Source organism: Nomascus leucogenys, chromosome 20 (assembly GCF_006542625.1).
Source record: "Nomascus leucogenys isolate Asia chromosome 20, Asia_NLE_v1, whole genome shotgun sequence".
NCBI lineage: Eukaryota > Metazoa > Chordata > Mammalia > Primates > Hylobatidae > Nomascus > Nomascus leucogenys.
Window position 1 is genome coordinate 76,678,240 of NC_044400.1, and position 20,024 is coordinate 76,698,263.

At 49.6% G+C, this 20,024-nt stretch overlaps 1 protein-coding gene across 2 annotated transcripts in view; it reads right to left on the bottom strand.

Annotated features, from left to right (window-relative positions):
* Positions 1-14,626, bottom strand: part of EVC2 (EvC ciliary complex subunit 2) — a 146,579-nt gene extending 131,953 nt beyond the window's left edge. Inside the window, exons 1-2 of one of the 2 annotated variants that reach the window (XM_030800954.1) lie at positions 13,934-14,626; positions 2,561-2,615 (exon numbers count right to left, since the gene is read on the bottom strand). In XM_030800954.1, the coding sequence (XP_030656814.1) occupies positions 2,561-2,603 (43 nt within the window). In that variant the 5' untranslated portion in view covers positions 2,604-2,615; positions 13,934-14,626. Of the gene's footprint in view, positions 1-2,560; positions 2,616-13,375; positions 13,658-13,933 lie in introns of those variants that run through there. The other variant, XM_030800953.1, reaches the window with a different exon arrangement.
* Between the last annotated feature and the right edge of the window lie 5,398 nt (positions 14,627-20,024).

The following is a 20,024-nucleotide window of genomic DNA, read 5'->3' on the forward strand; positions in this document are numbered from 1 at the left end:
ACACAAATGCCTGCTGAGCCCTCCAATAGGAAATGACTCCCAGGCCGGGCGTGGCGGCTCACGTGCATAATCCTAGCACTTTGGGAGGCCGAGGCGGGCAGAACATGAAGTCAAGAGATCGAGACTATCCTGGCCAACATGGTGAAACCCCGTCTCTACTAAAATACAAAAAATTAGCCTGGCGTGGTGGCGCACGCCTGTTGTCCCAGCTATTCAGGAGGGTGAGGCAGGGGAATCGCTTGAACCCGGGAGGTGGAGGTTGCAATGAGCCGATATCACACTACTGCACTCCAGCTTGGCGACAGAGCAAGAATCTGTCTCAAAAAAAAAAAAAAAAAAAAAAAGAAAGAGAAATGACTCCCTTAGATTTTTCTCTGTGTCAATACATTTGGAAAGTTCATGAGCATTGTGTGTAAAGCACAGGAATGTCACTTAAAAGGTCCTGGCTGGGCTGTCGGGTCCCTCTTCAGTGGATGTGGCCCAGGTGCTGATCAGCTGTGGGACCTTGCACAAGTCAGCCGAGTTGTCTGGGCCTCAGTTCCCCTCACCTGGGAGTGTGGTTAAGATACCAATCAGACAGGGCTGTTGTCTGAGCTGCCAATCAAATGCCACACTGCACATGAAAGTGCTTAGATGTATCCAATGCTTCAAGTCAGCAATTTTAGTTTTGAAATGACCTGGATGGTGGCATTGCGCCTTCTTCAACATTTGTCTTCTATTCAAATACAAACTAATTTGACTGAAAATAAGAGGTACTTTTCAGTCTTTCTTACCCAGCATATTGATGGTAAAGACTACAAGTGCTTTTGAAACTTTCTGTAGAATTTCAAAATACATGCAGGAAAAAAAACTAAAATTTGATAAAAAAAAGTTGTAGAACTGGGTCCTAGATTAAATTACAGTATTTTTTTCCTTCCTTGGGTTGTATCTGGGGGTGATTCAGTTCCTCAGGTGGGATGTGATAAGGGCTCCTATTGCATCAAGCCTCAGGGAATTGATGGCCCTCGCCATGGAAACAAGTGAGTGTTCCACCAGGTCAGCGGCTGATTCAGAGCATCAGGAATGTCTGAGTAGAGCGCATGGGTGCAAGTGAGACCGGAAATCCATCTCCGGACCCCAGCACAGCACCTTGGGCCAGGGCACAAATGCTTGTGCAGCAAGCATGCAGGACATAAAATCTTAAGGCCACACCTTACCCTTAAGCGCTCCATCTCTGGTGCACCCATTTATGCCTCTCTGGCTCTCCTGGTCCTTAGCTTTAATGAAGACTCCAAGGTGATCCCTCCCTTCAGAGAGGACCCCTCCTCTATTCAGCAAGAATCCCGCTCAGTCTACAGAGCTAAGTGGGGCCCATCCGAATCCCAGCCCATCCCATTTCCCAGGACACCAGAGTTAGGCACAGAACCCAGAAAACCCCAGCCAGTGGCCCCAGGGATAGGTTCAGGGACAGGCTGGGGACCCACACTGAGCCCAGGGGTCTGCACTGGAACTGTCATAGCCACTGGGAAGTCTGCGCTGCAGGTGCCAGCCATGAGGCTCAGGAGCTGGGGACTGCCCGTGGCATCTTTCCCGTCATGGGGAAAGGACGGACCTGCCTGCGAAAGATGCTCACCAGAGGCAGGGCGGCTGAGAGGGAAGGAGAAAGGCAGAGCCGTAGGAGCATTGAGAACTTTGTGCTCCCGGGTCCAGCAGTGCCAGGGCCTGCGCGTTTCAGTTACAGATGCCAATCAATTCCTCTTAATGAAATGAGTGTCAGTTGAATTTTGACCACTGAGTGTGGCAAGCTGAATAAAGGTCCACAAAGATAGCCAGGTCCTAACCCCATGAAGCTGTGATTGTTATCTTAGGGTCACAGACACTTTGCAGATGTGATTCGATGAAGGGCCTCGAGATGGGGAGATTGCCTGGATTATCCTGGTGGGCCCTAAATGTCATCCCAGATGTCCTTATAAGAAGGAGACAGAGATTTGACAGACAGAAGAGAAGAAGGCCAAGTAACTACTGAGGCACAATGCCATGCTGATAGCTTCCAAAACGGAGGAAGGCAGTATCCCTAATCCAGCCCTAAGGAATGCAGGCAATGTGGCCATAGATGCTGGAAAAGGAGAGGAAATGGGTTCGCTTCTGGAACCTCCAGAGGGACCAGACAGACACCTTGACTTTGTCCAGTGAAACTGATGTTGGACTTCTGCTTTCCAGTACTGTAAGAGAATAAATGTGTGTGGTTGAAGCCACTGTTTGTGAACATTTTTTAGGGAAGCCACAGGAAACTGATACACCCAGTTAATTCGCACATTCTGTTTCATTCACCAAATGCCTTCAGGGGATATCAAAAAGGGCCTACCTCACCCCAGGTTCCACTGTGCACTAACGCTTCAGCCAGCTTTGAGGTGGAGGCACACTGCCCTAGTTCTGTAAGGTCAGGGAATGATCTACTTGCCCAAAGTAGAGAGGTGCTGGAAGGATCAGCAGAGTGTGAGGGAGCTGGAGGAAGGAGGGCTTCAGGCCTCTGGTTTTTCATGCTCAAAACAGGGGAACATCAACCAGAATAAAAACTCACCTGCAGTCTTAAAGTGACAGCATTCCACTTTGGGCCAAATCATACAGTGCAAGTCCTAAAAAATTCAAAAGACACAAAGTCATTAATGGAACACATACTTGTGAGAAGTGGTAATAAATAATCTTTGTAAATGGCTCACATGGAGAGGACATGCAGTTTTGTTTTTTTTTTTTTTTTGAGACCCAGTCTTGCTCTGTCACCCAGGCTGCAGTGCAGTGGCGCGATCTCAGCTCACTACAAGCTCCGCCTCCTAGGTTCACGCCATTCTCCTGTCTCAGCCTCCCGTGTAGCTGGGACTACAGGTGCCCGCCACCACGCCTGGCTAATTTTTTTGTACTTTTAGTAGAGACGGGGTTTCACCGTATTAGCCAGGATGGTCTCGATCTCCTGACCTCGTGATCCATCTGCCTCAGCCTCCCAAAGTGCTGGGATTACAGGTGTGAGCCACCACGTCCGGCCAAGGACCTGCACTTTCATCCAGAAGTGTGAAGTAAACTTTTCTAAGTCAGCCATCCCCAGCAGCTTCTGAGTAAAGAATTCCCTTCTCTTTCCCAGGGAAAGAATCAGCACCCTCATGAATGCATTTCTGGGAGCTGTCAAGGGAGGCCGCACCATGTGATTGAAATGTCTTATCATTAGACAGACCTAGGTTCAAACCTCAGCCCTGCCCTCCATCAACTCTGTGGACCCTGGGTAAGCCAACAGCCTGCGAATTCCCAAGATCCTGCAAGTTTCCAGGGTGGTAAATAAGACACTAGATGAGGCATGGAGAGAACTGGACTCTAGCTGGAACCATTTATTCACTGTGTGTCCTTGGCTAAGTCTCTCAGCCTCTCTGAGCCTCAGATCCCTCTTCTGAAAAGTGACCTCAAAGCCTCCTCCGAGTCCGCTCAGCCTCATTGGTGATGAAAATTGGTCTAAACTGAGCCTGGCGAAACCCTTCCAATTTACCTTTGTGAATCACTGAGCTCTAGAAAGACTCAGACCTCTCTACTGAATAATAAAAGCTCTCCCGGATGGAACCTTCTCCATGTGCCAGTGCTTACGCTATATGCACCGAGTGAACTGTACAAGTAGTCCCTATAGAAACGCATGAAGCATTATACTCATTTTACAGCACTATCCCCAGTCTACAGTAATGAGATAACTCACTCCAGAGCCTGGCACACAAGCAGCCTGGCCCAGCACGTGTGCTCACCCTGCACGCAATGGCTGGTTTCTGTGTAACAGAAGCAGAAAGATGTGTATGTGAGCTGAGCGGGATGCTCAGGCCTGGCTTTGGGTCCAGTTCTGATGACTAGTCCATGTGGCTACTGTTCACGTGGCTCTCACGCGGGCCAGATGCCACAGAAAGCTTGAGATGGGACAGGATCCATGGGACAACTGTTGTGGCCACTGTCTGTGTGTTTCAGACTCAGTCCTTACAGGCCTCCAGGACCCTGGCTTGGGCAGTTCTGCTGGTGTGACGTAAGCCCAGCTGGGCTGGAGGCTGATTTTCCCCCAAAGGCGTGGAGGAGGCCCATCCACAGAGATGGAGACTCATGGAGGGACACGGAGGAAATGATGGAAATTGCAGAGACAGAGGCAGAGACAGGCAAGAGGTGCGGGAAGAGGGAAAACGGGTGCAGTTCAATCCAGGCAGCCTTCTACCAAACACACCCCAGCATTCCCCATTGATGGAGCCAAACATTTGGCTTCAGTTTGTTCACACGGAGCTTATGTTATGTTATGGACAGCATAAAGAATTCTATTTAAAATAGTAAATTATGGTACAAACATTCTATGGAGTACCAGGCAGCTATTAAAAAGAATAAAGCAGCATGATTCAGAATTCCACTTTTGGGCATATACGCAAAATAACTGAAAGCAGGGTCTTGAAGAGGTATTTGCACATCTGTGTTCACAGCAGCATTATTCACAACAGCCAAAAGTGGAAGCAAGCCAAACGCCCATCAGTGGATGAACGGATAAGCTAAATGCAGTCCATCCATAAAATAGAATATTATGCAGCCTTGGAAAGGACGACATAGGGAGATTCCATCTCTACAAAAAAAAAAAAAAAAGAAAGAAAATTAGCCAGGTGTAGTGGCACATGCCTGTATTCCCAGCTACTTGGGAGGCTGAGGCAGAAGGAATTACTTGGAGCCCAGGAGGTCGAGGCTGCAGTGGGCTATGATCATGCCACTGCACTCCAGCCTGGAAGAGAAAGTGAGACCCTCTCTGAAAAAAATAAATAATAAATATTAATAATAAATAATAGGGTGGGTACAGTGGCTCACGCCTGTAATCCCAGCACTTTGGGAGGTCGAGGTGGGCTGATCACTTGAAGTCAGGAGTTCGAGACCAGTCTGGCCCACATGGTGAAAACCTCCCTCTACTAAAAATACAAAAATTACCTGGGCATGGTGGTGGGCACCTGAATCCCAGCTACTTGGGAGGCTGAAGCAGGAGAATCACTTGAACCCAGGAGGCAGAGGTTGCAGCGAGTGGAGATTGCGCCACTGCACTCCGGTATGGGTGACAGAACGAGACTCCGTCTCAAAAAAAAATAAAAATAAAAATAAAGAAATAATAATAGGGGAAACTATGTATGTGTGTGGGCAGAGGAGGTATATGTGAACTTTCTGCACTATGTGTTCGATTTTTCTGTAAATCTAAAACTGTTCTAAAAATTACAGTCTATTACTTAAGAACAAATACATCCATGTGGTCTCTCATATGAACATTTGCCAATGGATGGCAAAGTATCCATTGGATGGTGCACTGAACGCCACACAAATGTATGTTTGTACAACCTCTGTCCCCTGGAACTTTCTATCCATTCTTTCAACCAGCACCTGCTGTTTGTTAGGCACTGTGCTAGGGATCACATGTCAGGCAAAGCAGACCTGGCCCCTGACCTCGCCCAGGGACAAAGCTCTCCTTACCAGTGGACATTGCCACTCAGGAGGAAGAGGCAGGTTCCCAGGGAGCAAAGGACCCAGGCTGACCTCCATGAGAACCCTGGGCCAGGCCTCCCAGGGCAGTCTCGCTGGTTTCTGGGCATCTCTGATTCTTGTCCTCACCGCAGTCCCCAGCCTGGGGAGGTGCCTCTCTGGGGACTCTGGCCACTCTGGGCAACTGCTCCCATAAGCACCATGCTAGGTGCAGCCCATAGCACCTTCCAATGGCCAGCCTGCCCCTCCCTGTCATCCCTCTCTCCAAGCTGACACAGCTCCTGTTGAGGTCACTACAGCCACTCCAAGGTTCCACTTAATGACCAGCCCTCCTCATCGCACACACTTACCAGCAGCATTGGGTATGTGCTTATTCCAGCTTCCCGTGGCTGCTGTACAAATTACTGCAAATGTAGTGGCTTAAAACAATACACATTTATTCTCTGATAGTTCTAGAGGTCAGAAGTCTGACACAGGTCTCAATGGACTGAAGTCACAGTATTGGCAGGGCTGTGCTCTTTTCCGGAGGCTCCAGGGGAGAACCCATTTCCTCTCCTTTTCCAGCTTTCAGAGACTGCTGCGTTCCTTAAGTTCATGGCCCCTTCCTCCATCGTCAAAGCCAGCAGTAGCTGAGTCCTTCTCACGTTGCATCTTTCTGACCTTCTTCCAACATCTCCTTCTGACTCTCTCCTCTGCCTGCTTCTTCCACTTTTAAGGACCCTGATGATTACATTGGAACCATCAGATAATCCTGAATAAATTCCTTATTTTAAGATCAGTTGATCAGCAACCTGAATTCCTTGTATAATGTCAACTCCCATGGCCACGAAACCTAACATATCCACAGGTTCCAAGGTTCTAGACGTGGGCATCTTTGGGAGCCATTATTCTACTGACCATGGTGAGCCCTTTCTCCCTTCCTGAAATGCTCTCCACCCTTGACCTTTGGATCACAGTCCTGGTTCCCTTTTACAGGGGCCACATGTTCTCCACCTCCTCTGTTGGATTCTTTCCTCTTCGTTTTTTGGTTTTTTTGAGACGGAGTCTCGCTCTGTCGCCCAAGCGACAGAGTGCAGTGCCATGATGTCCGCTCACTGCAAGCTCCGCCACCCGGGTTCACGCCATTCTCCTGCCTCAGCCGCCGGAGTAGCTGGGACTACAGGCGCCCGCCACTAGGCCCAGCTAATTTTTTTGCATTTTTAGTAGAGACGGCGTTTCACCATGTTACCCAGGATAGTCTCGATCTCCTGACCTCGTGATCCACCCCCCTCGGCCTTCCAAAGTGCTGGGATTACAGGCGTGAGCCACAGCACCCGGCCTGCATCCTTTCCTCTTCCTAGTCAAAAGTCCTGGGGTTGTTCCAGGGCACTCTCTCCAGTCGAGAGTTCCTCCTGAGGTGAGCTCATCCAGGCCCTCAGATGTTAAAGGTCATTTATACACTAACTATTCCCCCATGTAAATCTCTAGTTCAGATTTCTCCCCTCAAATCCAGACTTGAATGCCTAAGAGACAGTCGAACTCAACAGCAGTGATTTCCAACCTAAGGCTGCTGCACATTAACCAGTGGCATCTCCTTTCTCCTATTTGCTCAGGCCAAAATCCTTGGATTTGTCCTTGAATATTCTCTTTCTCTCTCTCAACCCAGAACCAATCCCAGTAAACCCCACTGGCTCTACCTTGAAAAAACATCCACAATCCAGCAACCTCTCAGTAGCTCACCATTACCTCCCCAGTCCAGCTCCCCTCCATGGCCCCCTGGCCTCCTGCCTGCCTGCTCGCCACTTTCCTGCACACACATCTGCCTACCATCTATTCTCACCCCTGCCACGGGGGTGCTTGGACAGGAAACATGAGAGTGGGTCACTTTCTTGCTCAAAGCCCATCCACAGCGTCCCATCTTACTAGGAACAACTGTTGGAGTCCTGGCCAGAAACACGGCCTTGCCCGTCCCTCACTCCATTCGGGGATCTGCTCAGCTGTCACCTCCTTGAAGCACCTTCCCTGCCCATCCTGTCCATATCACGAGTGCCCCTCATCTCTCAGACCACTCTGCCCACTGTGTGCATCTCTACAGCCCCAACCACCAGTGGACACACCGCATAGTAACATGATTCCTGCCTTTTTCCTGCTCCAAGAATGCAGGTTCCTCAAGAGCTGGGGCAGGTCTTGGTCTGCCTTGTCCTGTTGTATCTCAAGCATTTAGGACAGAGCCTGGCACCTAGAAGGCCCTCAATAGCCATTGTGAATGAATGGCCCAGAGGCCTGGTCTCTACTCCCCCCTCCACTGCCTCCTCCCCTTCCAATCAGCTTCCAGTAGAACGGTCTGCATTGATGAAAATGGTCTAGAATCTGAGCTGTCCAATATGGTAGCCACTAGCCAGATGGGGTCATTTGAGCATGTGAAATGTTTAAGTTTAGCCATACATGGCTACTGTAGTGGACAGTGCCCTTTTAGACCATCTGGGAAATGGTTGTAATTGCCTCTTAGTTCTCCCTTTGTAAGAAGAAAGGGATGATAAATTAGCACAGAAATCTTGTGTTCAGGTTTACGAAGCACTTTCTTATAGAGCCTAGACACTGACAACAAGTGCTTTGGGTTAGGCAAGTCTGGGCGGGCATCTTCACCTCACCCAGAATCACTGCGGCCTCAGTTTCCTCATCTGTAAAATGGGTATATTATACCTTCTTCATAAGGAATTTTAAAAGATTAAACCAGAAAATAAATGTAAAGCTTAGCATAGTGCCCAACACAGAGTAAATACACAGCAAATATACAATTGTTATTATTGCTATTATTACCACATATTATTACGTATTGCCATTCAGTAAGTCCTTACTTAACATCGTCGATAGGTTCATGGAAACTGTGACTTTAAGCCAAATGGCATACTGTATAGCAAAACCAATTTTACCATAGACTAGTTAATATAGACAAGAGCTAAGTTCTTACAGCATACAGTGCCTCTTTTTGCTTAAAGTCAAAGCATCCAAGAACCTATTGATGTTCCCTGAGGACTTACTGCATATCATTGAAACTATTATTATCACTGCTCTTGTTACTGTTCTTATCATCACCATCATCATCATCTCTGATAATGCCAAGAAGTAACTATAAAATCACCACTTTGTAGATGAGGAATGTGAGTCTCAAAGCTGGACCAAACACCAACTTCAGGAGAATAGAGACTCAGACACATTGAGTGCTATATCCCCAGGAGTTGCACAGAAGCATCAAGAGTACCTAATAAATATTTATAAATTGACACACGAAATGCTCAAGTGTCCACAGCTAGTAAACAGTAGAGCTGAGGTCAGAACTCACATTTCTAGACTCTCAGCCCAGGTTCCAATCCCTCAGCCACTGCCTCACCACTTCCTGCCAACCTCAGTTACTTCACTTGCATTCATTCATTCAACAAATACTTTTGATCACCTACTATGTGCTATTTTGAAAATGAGGATACATTGCCAAACAAGACATCAAAAGCTCTACTCTCAAAACACTATTTAGGAAAATTACAAGCAAAATCATAGTATACTATATATATTATACAAACAAAACAGTAACATACCATAAATAATATATTAGAAGGTGATAAGAACGGTGGAGCAAAATAAAGAAGGAAAGAGGGGCAGAGAGTAATGGGGGTTGCCATTTTAAATGGGGTGATGTTGAAAGGCCTTACTGGGGTGACAGAGCGGCTGTTGGGGTATCAGGGGGAGGAGCATTCGTTCAGGCAGAGGAAAGATACATGCAAGGGCCCTGAGGTGGGAACACACCCAGGGTGTTCAAGGAACACAAGGAGGCCAGGGTGCCTGAGCAGAGCGAGTGAGGGGTTTCTGCTCTGGGGACAATGGGAAACCACTGTAAGCTACTCCGTGATGAGTGGCATAATAGCCATTATAAATGGGACACTCTGGCTGCTCAGTTGAGAACAGAGAAGTACTCAAGGGGAGACGCAAGGAGGTCAGTCAGGCAGCTCCACAATAATCCCAGAGAGAAGGTGGCAATTCAGATGAAGATGGTGTTTGTAAAGACAGGGAAAACTGTGTTGATTGTGGGTGTGTTTTGAAAATAAAACCCATGCGATGTGCTGACTAAACGTGGGGCTTGGGGAGAGGGAGGAGGGAAGGAGGGTGCCAAGGCCTTTGGGTCCAGCAAGAAGAAAGACAGAGGCACCACTAGCAGGAACGGAGGCAAGGCGCAGGATTTAGGTTCTGCCTTGGTGCATGAGTTGTGGAGTGCCTGTGAGCCTCCACGGGCCATGTCAGGTAGGCATGCAGATCCACGGTGGAGCTCAGAGAAGGTCTTGGCTGGAGATGGAAATTTGGGAGCTGCCAGGGGATAGATCACCAAAGGTATGAGTGTTGACAGAGGGAGGAAGAGAACCCAGCACTGAGTCCTGGGGTGCTCTGGCCATTAAAGATCAAGTGAAGCACATATATCCTCAAGATCTCCATCTTTCCTGACCAAGCTCTCAGGAAGTTTTGTTTTGTTGTTGTTGTTGTTTGAGAGAGGGTCTTGTTCTGCCATCCAGGTTGGAGTGCAGTGGTGAAATCACAGCTCACTGCATCCTTGAACTCCTGGTTTCAAGCCATCTTCCTGCCTCAGCCTCCTGAGAACCTGGGAATACAGGCATGTGCTATTACACCCAGCTATATATATATATACGTTTTGTAGAGATGGGGGTCTCACTATGTTTCCCAGGCTGCTTTTGAACTCCTGACCTCAAGCGATCCTCCTGACTTAGCCTCCCAAAGTGTTGGGATTACAGGCGTGAGCTTATTTGACTAACAGTTCCCTTAACTCGGAATTCCAGGGCTGCAATTTTGAAGCTATGGTAATTACACAGTGTAACAGATAATGTTAACATCGTATCTGGCTGATTTTTTGTTGTTCTTTTCTACAAATTTGGGACACACCCAATCCACTGAACTTCGCATCACAACCAGCCTAAATTACTGTTGTGTGGTACTTCAAGTAAAATAACAAAATGATACTATTAGCATAATGAAATGGTGAAAATGATTAAAGGATCCCATTCTGAAATAGACACTTATCTTTCAAAGGGGCCGGGTGGTTTCTTTCATCTCTAATTCTTGGGACATCAGATAGGCTTGCTACTGAGCACTGATTTCTCCAACTTGTTGGTCTTGGGACTCCTTTACACATTTTCCAATTATTGAAGACTCCAAAAAACTTTTGTTTGTGCTGATTATATTTATTAACATTTACTCTCTTTAAATTAAAGGTGAGAATATTTTAAAGTGTCTAGTGATTCATTTTAAATAGAAATAACAATGCCATTGCACATTAACATAAATAGCATATTTTTTGAAAACTAAATAAACTTAAACTGTTTTATTTTCTAAAATAAAAAAAGTGAGAAGAATGGCATTTTTTTTACATTTTTGCAAACCTCATCTATGTCTGAGTTAATGGAAGGAGCTGAATTCTCAAATCTGCTTGTACATTAAATCTGCTGCAACATCACACCTCCTGTCGCCTTGGAAAACCCCATCGCACAATAGTGAGAAAATGAGTAGAAAAAGTAAGTAATATCTCAGTATTACTGTGAAAATAGCTCTGACTCCATGGACCCCTATAACAGTTCAGTGACCCCAGGGTTTCCCTGGGCCCCACCTTAAGAACCACTGGGGAATAAAATGCATTCCCAGTGGGCATCAAATGATGAAATTAAAAAAGGTAAAATCCCTGCCCACAGGAACTCACAGTCCAGCAAAGGAAACAGACAAGCAGCCCAAACAATGTGGTAAATGTTCTCCACCAAGAGATATCCCAGCATCGGGGGCCAGAGACTTGGAATATGCCAAGCCCCTCCTACATGCGGGCCACACCCATGACGATTCCTCCACCTGGGATGCTCTCTCCTGACTCTTTCCCTGGCTAAACCTGCCCATCTTTCAAGTCTCGACTGATCTCCCAGACTAAATGACCTCCTTCCTCCACCCTCACTCACGGCTCCCCACCCTCCTCCTCACAGCAATCACTGTGTGTAATTAGGCGTTGGGCTCCCAGCCCTCTGCACACAGCATGGGACTTAGCAAAGGTGCAATAAATATATATATATAGATACTGAATGAATGGATGGATAGATGGCATCAAATAATTACAATAGGAAGAACTAACCTGTGCCTTTGGGAACTGTCCTCTGGAAACAGCCCTTACACCATTGCTCAGAAGAGGAAGCAGAGACCCTGAGCGCTATGACTTGCCCCAGGCCCCACAAGAGGGAGTGACCAAGGCAGGGACACACATGGCTGGAGTTCTTTCCTGCACAGTGTGCAGAAGGGCTGTCCAAGACAGGCCCAGAGAGATGGAGGAAGGCTGGTCCCATGAACAGCTGGGATGGGCGTGGGCAGGGCCAGGGCCCAGGGGACGTGCTCAAGATGCCAAAGGCACCTGAACACAGGTGCTCATTCCCAGATTCCTGCAAAGGCAGGGGCAGCCCTTGAGGGTGGGGTGCTCTAGACCCACCATGGTCCTAGATGGTTTCAGGCCCTTCCCAGTAGGCACCGTCCCTCCCTTCTGGCAGGGACCACCCTCAACACCATTGTGGCTGACAGTTCAGTGTGCACCAGGATCTTCTGACACTGGCTTCCCAGAAGGAAGAGCTTGTGCAAGGCAGGTGAGGCCAGGCACGCAGGCTCTGAACTCGGGGGCCAGGGAGAGAACACAGGACAGGCCTGGGGACGAGGCTCCCTGAGCCTTGGTTTTGTCACCTGCAAACCAAGATACTCCCACCTCACAGGGCAGATGCAAGTGAAAGGACCCAGGGAACATGTTCTGTCATTGGACTTTTGAAAGCTCAGGACACTGACATGGCATTTCTCCCGTGAAAACCTCAAGACAGAAAGGGAGCAGGGCCTCTTTTAAGAGACTAAACCTCTGCCAGTGTCGCAAGTGTCCTGGGGTAGAGAACACAGCAGGACAAGACCCACCACCCTGGGAGAGAGGTGGGAGGACCTCAGGGCAGCATCAACGGGCCAGACCACTGGCCAGGGCAGTCCTGGGAATAGAAGCCTGGGTGTACTGCCAGGGGCAATAAGGTGGAGGAGGGAAGAGTGCCAGCATGGGATGGGGGTGGCAGGATGTCTACCAGGACAGACCACCCCAGAGGTCTGGGGGAAAATGGATGGGAGACGTGGGAAAACCATCACCAAGGGCTGGAGGTGAAGTGGCAGGACCTGAAGCCAGGGGGTGGCAGTGGGGAAGGAGGAGGGGCAGACATCCGAGCTGATTTGGAGGAAAAGGCACTAGGACTGGTGACCAGCTTTGTGGGGGCAGGTCAAGTCTAGGGTTACAGCCAGGGATCTATCCATGCCTTTCGAGTTTAGGACCACAGAGGGAGGGCCAGGGTGAAGTAGGAACTGGCTAAATCCATCAGCCAGGAGAGTTCAGTCACCTAAGAGTCCAGCCAAGAGTCTCCACTTTTAACAACCGCTGCAATTTCCCAGTGCTGGCCTCTGCAAGGCGCTCTGCATGCGTGAGCTCATCTAACCCACTTCCACCCTCTGGGGTGGACGCCGCGACGGCCCCGTTTCAACGATCAGGAAACTGGGGCACAGGAGTGACCTGCCCTAGGTCGAAGCTCGTAAAATGGAGAGCAGGATTCGAACCGGAGTCACTGGTGAAGTCCAAGCCCGCAGCTGCCACGCCCCAAGGAAGGTCTCCAGTTTCCCTCGAAGCTTTCTGGCTATGAGCAGGATACACCTAAGGGCCCCGAGGCACCCTATTCAGATCCTGCCCTCCCTTCCTCATCCCTTGCGAAATACTAAGGGTCCTCCCTGCCACCGACGGTGTTGATGAAGTCAAACCGCTAGAGTCAGACTGGAGCCTGGGGGCGGGCCTCCTTACCTGCGTGCTGCTCTCGGGCCCCGCCCCGCTCCGCCCCGGAGGGGTCCTCAGGCCGGGCCCAGACCCAGGAACCAACTGGGGATCCCGGGGTGGCTGCGCGCCGAGGGGGCGCCAGCGGGGACCTGAGCTGGCGGCGAGACAGCCTCGGCCCCCCAGCGCCAGGGCCACTGCCAGGAGGCCCCCGGCCAGCACCCACGTGGCGCGCCCCCGGGAGCGCGAGGGGCCCATCTCCTGCCGGGACCCGCTACCTCAAAGCGGAGGGTGCCGCCGAGTCGCCGGAGCTTCCGGACCCCAGGCCCGCCCCGCCCCGCCCCGCCCCGCCCCCGAGCATGCTCAGTGCGAGCCGCCGCGGAAAGTTTTCTGGAACCAACACCCGCATCTGGGGCTTGGCGGGCCGGGAGGTGCCGGACGGGCGTGGGAGGGGGAGAGTGAGCTGGCGCTGCCCGGGCGCCGGGCGGCCAGGCCTGGGTTTGCTTGCGCCCAAACCAAATCAGAGCGGGTCATTCCCCTGCTCCCCAAGGTTACCAAGGCTCCAAGGGCCCCTCCGCTACTGCCTACCCGGGTCTGTAAGCCTCAGCTCAGACGCACTTCCCCTGGGAACGGGTTCCTGACACACGGATGTGAATCCGGAGTTTCCCTATCCCCGCTTAGAAAACGGAGGCCAGGAGTCCTGGAGCACCCAGAGGGTTCAGGACAGCTCGGGGAGGAGGGGGTGGCGCGAAGAGAAGGAAAAGGACCCTCACTTCCGGTTGCTTTCGGTGCAGCCCAGCTGAGCACCCACTGCCCGAGCCTGCCATGGGTCAGCCCCGGGCCTGCCCGGGTGCCCCTCGCATTCTCAGTGGGAAACAGGCCAGCTGCTGGACCACCTCTCTGGGGACCTAGAAAGAGGGGAGCTGGTGTCTGAAGTCGCAGCCCTGAGCAAGCTCTCCCTGAACTCTCCGCGGGGACAGGGATTTGCTTTGCCAAGGGAGGCAGGAGGAGGAGAAAGACTCAAAAACGGGACTGGTGGAGCCTTTTGTCTGCTTCCTCATCCTGCCTAGGTCCTGGGTGACAGCTGACACCTGTTGACGGGAGAGGGCTCCACTCCTGCCAGCCTTCCTGCGGGGCAGCCTGTTAGGCTGTCTAAAGTCTCAGGCCAGCGAGCCTGGGCCCTGGCAGCCTCTCCCCCCATAACCCAGACCATCCAAGGACAGGGTTTTCCTGACCTAATATGGACAAGGCCACGGGGTTTGAGAAGCTGAGAATTTATAAGCCAGGTTCCCCACACCAGGGGGTATGTGGCAGCTGTCAGGCATGAGACAAGGCCACAGGCTAAATGCCAAGCATGTTGCTGGACTATTGGTGTTATTTGACAGTCAGTAATTTAAAGGTTAATTTAATAGTCAACAATTTTATAGTAAAATAACCCTACATTTAAAAAATCTTCTTATTACTATTTTTTATGGAGTCAGGGTCTCACTATGTTGCCAAGACTTGTCTTGAACTCCTGGGCTCAGACAATCCTCCACTTTAGCCTCCCAAAGTGCCAGGATTACAGGCGTGAGCAACCACACCCGGCCCTAACACCACATGGAAATACCCAGTGTAAAACAAAAGCGTCAAGTTATTGCCCCCATACACGTCCCCAGGAACCTTGGAGATGCTTCTAAGGAAATATATAAGAAGCTCCACAGAGCAGAGTTTGCCCTGAAGCCAGACACAGGTGTAAATGGGACAAGAATTCTGTCCCACTCCTTAATTGCAAGACCTTAAATGAGTCACCTCTCCTCTCCAGCTGTCAGTTTCTTCATTTACAAAAAAGATGAAGAATTTGGGTAACAGTTCCCATCTTGCCATGAGGAAATGATGAAACAAACTAGAAACAAGCTGGACATCCAGCCTGAAAGGACAGAGCCCTCCTCTGCTGAAGCAGATCCCCATGGTGTCCGCTAGCCCGACCCCCACAGGGAATTAAGCTCCACGGGGTAGGAGCACACGTGCCCCTGCGTGCAAGTGTGCAGTCATGCACATGCATGTGTGCTTTACCCAGGCACCCAGGACAAAAGCAAACATCCAGTAGCTACCCCATAAATGTTTGTTTAAAGCAAACACAGAGTGATGAACTCGTCTAATTGTTTACTCCTCTACACAACTGTGAGATACTCACTAGCCTGGACACTGCCTGGCTTTTGGCTGGCCTATCCCCCAGCCTGCAACACACACACAACAGATTCTCTCCAAGTGCTGAGTAAATGAATGATGGTGCAGTGTCCTCATCCTAGTGGGAAGCGGGTGTAAGGGTCTCTGTCAGGCCCCTGAGCCCAAGCCAAGCCATCGCATCCCCTGTGACTTGCACGTATACACCCAGATGGCCTGAAGTAACTGAAGATAATCCATCTCCCTTCGCTGACTCTCTTTTCGGACTCAGCCCACCTGCACCCAGGTGAAATAAATAGCCATGTTGCTCACGCAAACCCTGTTTGGTGGTCTCTTCACACGGACACGCATGAAATTTGGTGCTGTGACTCGGATCAGGGGACCTCCCTTGGGAGATCAATCCCCTGTCCTCCTGCTCTTTGCTCCATGAGAAAGATCCACCTACGACCTCAGGTCCTCAGACCGACCAGCCCAAGAAACATCTCACCAATTTCAAATCCGGTAAATGGCCTCTTTTTACTCTCTTCTCCAACTTCCCTCACTATCCCCTAACCTCTTTCTCCTTTCAATCTTGGCACCACAGTTCAATCTCTCCCTTCTCTTAATTTCAATTCCTTTCATTTTCTGGTAGAGACAAAGGAGACACATTTTATCTGTGGACCCAAAACTCCGGTGCTGGTCACAGACTGGGAAGGCAGCCTTCTCTTGGTGTTTAATCATTGCAGGGACGCCTCTCTGATTGTTCACCCACGTTTCAAAGGTGTCAGACCATGCAGGGATGCCTGCCTTGGTCCTTCACCCTTAGCGGCAAGTCCCGCTTTTCTGGGGGAGGGGCAAGTACCCCTCAACCCCTTCTCCTTCACCCTTAGCGGCAAGTCCCGCTTTTCTAGGGGGCAAGAACCCCCAATCTCTTATTTCCACACCCCGACCTCTTATCTCTGTGCCCCAATCCCTTATTTCCACGCCCTGACCCCTTTCCTGCTTTTCTGGAGGGTAAGAAACCCCGAACCCCTTCCCTCCGTGTCTCTACGCTCTCTTCTCTCTGGGTTTGCCTCCTTCACTATGGGCAACCTTCCACCCTCCATTCCTCCTTCTTCTCCCTTAGCCTGTGTTCTCAGGAACTTAAAACCTCTTCAGCTCACACCTGACCTAAAACCTAAATGCCTTATTTTCTTCTGCAATGCTGCTTGACCCCAATACAAACTCGACGGTAGTTCCAAATAGCCAGAAAACGGCACTTTCAATGTTTCCATCCTACAAAATCTCAATAATTCTTGTCGTAAAATGGGCAAATGGTCTGAGGTGCCTGACATCCAGGCATTCTTTTACACATTGGTCCCTTCCTAGTCTCTGTGCCCAGTGCAACTCATCCCAAATCTTCCTTTCCCTCCTGCCTGTCCCCTCAGTCCCAACCCCAAGCGTCACTGAGTCTTTCTAATCTTACTTTTCTACAGACCCATCTGACCTCTCCCCTCCTCGCCAGGCCGAGCTAGGTCCCAATTCTTCCTCAGCCTCTGCTCTTCCACCCTATAATCCTTTTATCACCTCCCCTCCTCACACCCGGTCCAGCTTACAGTTTCGTTCCGTGACTAGCCCTCCCTCACCTGCCCAGCAATTTACTCTTAAAAAGGTGGCTGGAGCTAAAGGCATAGTCAAGGTTAATGCTCCTTTTCTTTATCAGACCTCTCCCAAATCAGTGAGCATTTAGGCTCTTTCATCAAATGTGAAAAACCCAGCCCAGTTCATGGTTCATTCGGCAGCAACCCTGAGACACTTTACAGCCCTAGACCCTAAAAGGTCAAAAGGCCATCTTATTCTCAATATACATTTTATTACCCAATCTGCTCCCGACATTAAATAAAACCCCAAAAATTAGAATCTGGCCCTCAAACCCCACAACAGGACTTAAATTAACCTCACCTTCAAGGTGTACAATAATAGAAAAAAGTTGCAATTCCTTGCCTCCACTGTGAGACAAACCCCAACCACATCTCCAGCACACAACAACTTCCAAACTCCTGAACCGCAGCAGCCAGGCATTCCTCCAGAACCTCCTCCCCCAGGAGCTTGCTACAAGTGCCACAAATCTGACCACCAGGCCAAGGAATGCCTGCAGCCCAGGATTCCTCCTAAGCCGTGTCCCATCTGTGCAGGACCCCACTGGAAATTGGACTGTTCAACTCACCTGGCAGCCACTCCCAAAGCCCCTGGAACTCTGGCCCAAGGCTCTCTGACTCCTCGGCTTAGCAGCTGAAGACTGACGCTGCCTGATCAGCTCGGAAGCCCCGTAGACCATCACGGATGCCGAGCTTTAGGTAACTCTCACAGTGGAAGGTAAGTCTGTCCCCTTCTTAATCAATACGGAGGCTACCCACTCCACATTACCTTCTTTTCAAGGGCCTGTTTCCCTTGCCTCCATAACTGTTGTGGGTATTGATGGCCAGGCTTCTAAACCTCTTAAAACTCCCCAACTCTAGTGCCAACTTAGACAATACTCTTTTAAGCACTCCTTTTAGTTATCCCCACCTGCCCAGTTCCCTTATTAGGCCAAGACACTTTAAATTATTTGCTTCCCTGACTATTCCTGGATTACAGCTGCATCTCATTGCTGCCCTTCTTTCCAATCCAAAGCCTCCTTTGTGTCCTCCTCTTGTATCCCCCCTTAACCCACAAGTATAAGATACCTCTACTCCCTCCTTGGCGACCGATCATGCACCCCTTACCATCTCACTAAAACCTAATCACCCTTACCCTGCTCAATGCCAATATCCCATCCCACAGCATGCTTTGAAAGGATTAAAGCCTGTTATCACTCGCCTGCTACAGCATGGGCGTCTAAAACCTATAAACTCTCCTTACAATTCCCCCATTTTACCTGTCCTAAAACCAGACAAGGCTTACAAGTTAGTTCAGAATCTGCACCTTATCAACCAAATTGTTTTGCCTTTCCACCCTGTGGTGCCAAACCCATATACTCTCCTATCCTCAATACCTCCCTCTACTACCCATTATTCTGTTCTAGATCTCAAACATGCTTTCTTTACTATTCCTTTGCACCCTTCATCCCAGCCTCTCTTTGCTTTCACTTAGACTGACCCTGACACCCATTAGGCTCAGCAAATTACCTGGGCTGTACTGCCGCAAGGCTTCACAGACAGCCCCCATTACTTCATCAAGCCCAAATTTCATCCTCATCTGTTACCTATCTCGGCATAATTCTCATAAAAACACACGTGCTCTCCCTGCTCATCGTGTCGGATTAATCTCCCAAACCTCAATCCTCTTACAAAACAACAACGCCTTTCCTTCCTAGGCATGGTTAGTGCGGTCAGAATTCTTACACAAGATCCAGGACCGCACCCGGTAGCCTTTCTGTCCAAACAACTTGACCTTACTGTTTTAGCCTAGCCTTCATGTGTGCGTGCAGCAGCTGCCGCTGCTTTAATACTTTTAGAGGCCCTAAAAATCACAAACTATGCTCAACTCACTCTCTACATTTCTCATAATTACCAAAATCTGTTTTCTTCCTCATACCTGACGCATATACCTTCTGCTCCCCGGTTCCTTCAGCTGTACTCACTCTTTATTAAGTCCCACAATTACCATTGTTCCTGGTCCGGACTTCAATCCGGCCTCCCACATTATTCCTGATACCACACCTGACCCTCATGATTGTATCTCTCTGATCCACCTGATATTCATCCCATGTCCCCACATTGCCTTCTTTCCTGTTCCTCACCTTGATCATGCTTGATTTATTGATGGCAGTTCCACCAGGCCTAATCGCCACACACCAGCAAAGGCAGGCTATGCTATAGAACTAAGCCACTAGCCCGCCTCTCAGAACCTCTCATTTCCTTTCCATCGTGGAAATCTATCCTTAAGGAAATAACTTCTCAGTATTCCATCTGCTATTCTACTACTCTTCAGGGATTATTCAGGCCCCCTTCCCTTCCCTACACATCAAGCTTGAAGATTTGCCCCCACCCGGGACTGGCAAATTAGCTTTACTCAACATGCCCCGAGTCAGAAAACTAAAATATCTCTTAGTCTAAGTAGACACTTTCACTGGATAAGTAGAGGCCTTTCCTACAGGGTCTTAAAAGGCCACCGCAGTCATTTCTTCCCTTCTGTCAGACAAAATTCCTCAGTTTAGCCTTCCTACCTCTATACAGTCTGATAACACAACAGCCTTTATTAGTCAAATGAGCCAAGCAGTTTTTCAGGCTCTTAGTATTCAGTGAAACCTTTATATCCCTTATGGTCCTCCGTCTTCAAGAAAAGTGGAACGGACTAAAGGTCTTTTAAAAACACACCTCACCAGGCCGGGCGCGGTGGCTCACGCTTGTAATCCCAGCACTTTGGGAGGCCGAGGTGGGCGGATCACGAGGTCAGGAGATAGAGAGCGCGGTGAAACCTCGTCTCTACTAAAAAATACAAAAAAATTAGCCGGGCGTGGTGGCGGGCGCCTGTAGTCCCAGCTACTCGGAGAGGCTGAGGTAGGAGAATGGCG